General features: G+C 43.9%; 1 protein-coding gene across 4 annotated transcripts; it reads right to left on the reverse strand.

The window, feature by feature from the left end:
* Positions 1-229: 229 nt before the first annotated feature.
* Positions 230-2,523, reverse strand: LOC134484258 (Y-linked testis-specific protein 1-like). 4 transcript variants are annotated; one of them, XR_010061676.1, is made up of 4 exons: positions 2,321-2,502; positions 981-1,262; positions 390-590; positions 230-310 (listed from the first exon to the last, which is right to left on the reverse strand). XR_010061676.1 is itself a non-coding variant. In XM_063280600.1 (3 exons), the coding sequence occupies exon 2, from the start codon at positions 1,183-1,185 to the stop codon at positions 391-393; it is 795 nt and encodes a 264-aa protein (XP_063136670.1). In that variant the 5' UTR covers positions 1,186-1,262; positions 2,321-2,523; the 3' UTR covers positions 230-310; position 390. The 4 variants fall into 4 exon arrangements, 3 of the variants coding, with proteins under 3 accessions (XP_063136670.1, XP_063136669.1, XP_063136671.1); XM_063280600.1 differs by having other exon boundaries at positions 390-1,262; positions 2,321-2,523; XM_063280599.1 differs by having other exon boundaries at positions 390-1,217; positions 2,321-2,500.
* Between the last annotated feature and the right edge of the window lie 554 nt (positions 2,524-3,077).

The raw sequence follows: 3,077 nt of genomic DNA on the forward strand, positions 1-3,077 counted from the left end.
TCCACTGCTTCCTAAACATCCATCTTTTTTTTTCCCTGTGCCATCCCTGGTCCTCTAAGCCTTATCTCCAGTTTTTTCCTCTCCCTAAAGACCAGACTAGCTCAGTACTGTTTGTTTTAGTGTATGTGACATTAGACTTACTGTTCACAGCCTTGAACTTTCCGGCTTCCTCTCAATGTTCCATCCACCACAGCCAGTCTCCTCCACAAAAGTGTGCATACACAACACATCACATCACACATTTTAATTTTTAGAGCAAAAACAAATTCCACTGGAAAAGATACTGGGGATGTCAAAGGCCATTGGGTATCTGAAACACAGAAAAACAAACATTTTCACCCCAATCCTATAAATTCCCCATATATGTCCCCTCACTTTGTGAATTTCACCTTAATGGATCTTTTCCATCAGATTATAGACATAGATGTGGACGTCGCCATCAAACTTGATGAAGTACACGGAAGGCTTGGCTAGAACTTGGTAAATGACTTTGCCGATCTTTTTGGACCCGTCACTTCTGGTGAACTGCACACATTGACCTGTTAAGATGTCGCTGCCAACTTCTGACTTCACCTCTGCTGGCGAAATCTCTGGAATGATACGGAGATTACCTTCTGTGTAATCATCCAGGAGTTGATAGATATATAGGACTGGATCTTTCTCATAGGTGATGTAAAACCAGTCCTTCATGATTGGCACCTGGGCTAGGACCACCCCCCTCCAGTTGTCCTTAGAGCCATGTTTGCCCTCAAATTTATGCTCCACAGCACGGCCAACCATGGCACTTGCGAGTTGGGCGTCTTTCACTTGAGGAAACACAACTTTGTGAGTCAAGACCTTAAGCTTTAAAATCCTCTCATCACTGTGAAGTGCCAGTCCATAGACACAATCAACTCCATCATACTTGACCAGATAGAGAGAGGGATTTGTTGGCAGTTGATCTAGAACTATGGCCTTCCATTGGGTGACGGGCTCATCACCTTCCTTCCATCCGTGTGAAATTCTGCACCCCACAATGTTCCCCAGGGACTGGGGAGAAGGCCTCTTCCTCTTCCGCTTCTGGAAGGATGGTGTGCTCATCCTCCTCACAGACACCCTCTTCTTCTTGGCTGTAGACCTAGTGTGGTAGGCCACGGTACTCCTGGTCCACTGTCTTGTGGCTATTGTTCTGCGTTCAGGCTTCATACTTTCCCATGGCCTGGGTTTGAAGAGCTCACCTGCTTAAACCAGAGACAAAGCTGGTACCTCTGTCATATGAGTACCTGCAATAACAATGGGGGTGGGGTTGGGGAGGGTGCTGGACCAAGGCTCTTGTCTATGAGAACTTTGGAGCAGGTGAGGAAGGCGATGGTAAACAGGTTTGAGCATCTGAATCTAATGCTGTCATAATCAGAAGTTCATAGAAGTGCTGGGCAATGGTGGAGCACACCTTTAATTCCAGCACTCCAGAAGCAGAGGGAAGCAGACCTCTGTGAGATCAAGGCCAGGCTGGTTTACAGAATTAGTTCCAGGATAGACAAAACTACCCACAGAAAAACCCAATCTCATAAATCAAAATCTAAAGTTCAAAGGAAAATGAAAAAATGGTTCTCTACAGCTCAGAATAACATATTTAGACATATTTCTTCAGCCCGAGGCATTTTGCCTATGCTGAGGAACATCTCCTTGAATGGCTAGGTCAGTGTGGGATTAAGTATCCTTGTCCCCACTTTAAGCAAGCAGAACAGAGAAAGGATAGCAAAGGAGCCAGAAGGGTGGCCACACCCCTTCTCTACCCTCTAACTATGAGCTATTTGGCAACATCCACAAGTATCTGCCCAGAGACAAAGCACAGCAGTCCACTGGCCTTCTCTACTGTGCATCCTGACCCAGCCCCAGGTTTATTCCCCGAAGCTGTTGCATTTTCGACCGCAACAAGAGTCTTTTGTGTAGGCAACAATAGCCTTTTAGAAATAATATCTACTGGGGTTGGGATTTAACTCAGTGGTAGAGCAGTTGCGTAGCAAGCACAGGGCCCTGGGTTCCTCAGCTCCATTAAAAAAAAAAAAAAAAAAAAAAAAAAAAAAAAAAAAAAAAAAAAAAAGAGAAATATTTTCTCCAAAAATACACAGGCACAGAGAGGAGCTTTGGCATTTTAGTAGAATTTTGAATTAGATATTGTTAGCAAAGAATAATAAACTCCGGAGACTGACTAGCCTAGACCATCTGCCTAGCTCTCAAACGTGGAAGACATTAGAACGTAAGGTTACTTGCTGTACGAGGGAAAACTTTTAGCTTTCTGTGCTACAAGGGTCCCAGTTATCTTCATAAACGTATTTACCAAAAGAAAATGTCCTAGTCGTCCAGATTCTGTCTTCTGAAACCGGTCAGGCACCAATAGGTTGTTGAACAGTTGTGGGGTTCAGGAGCTGAACTAGCTTTCACACCCCGCTCCGAAGATAGTGAACCCACCTTCAAAGTAGTCTAGCGCCTCCAAGTGGAAGAGATGCGCAACCTCCGCCCTTGTGCTCTGTGACATCATCCAGGCTCTGCTTAAGTCATAGAACCCCTCTCAGGCCAGTTCCTTCCCTAGTTACGCTTAGAAACTTCCAGCATCTAGGTTTTAGCTTCTCATGTAGCCTCCTGGTGAACCAAAATAAAGTCCCCACCCAAATATTCTGATGACTCGAGTCACAGTCTGCCCAAGTAGCTCTTTTCATGCTTTTTATTTTTCTGAAAAACTCTTTGGTTTCTGAGTCACCAACATCCTTGGTGGTTATTTTCCCAGCTCCTATGTTTTCTTTGGTTAACTTTAAGTTATTCTCCGTATCAGAAATATTGCTAGGCTCTCTTTCCGAGGCAGCACACAGGATAGAACAACAAAATTAGCTCTATCAAAACCCACAATTAGAGGAGGGCCATTTTTATTGAAACAAAGCTGGAATTTGACAAGATTAAATACCTTGTATTGAAGACAATGGCAATCATGAATTATGGATTCTTTGCAAAGAGCGAGGAAAAATTAGCTCCTGGACCTGCTTCCAAAGTCGGAATAAATTTATCACAAACCCAATATCGACCAGTCATATTTTAAATGT

The sequence above is a fragment of the Rattus norvegicus genome, chromosome Y (genome assembly GCF_036323735.1).
Source record: "Rattus norvegicus strain BN/NHsdMcwi chromosome Y, GRCr8, whole genome shotgun sequence".
Taxonomy (NCBI): Eukaryota; Metazoa; Chordata; class Mammalia; order Rodentia; family Muridae; genus Rattus; species Rattus norvegicus.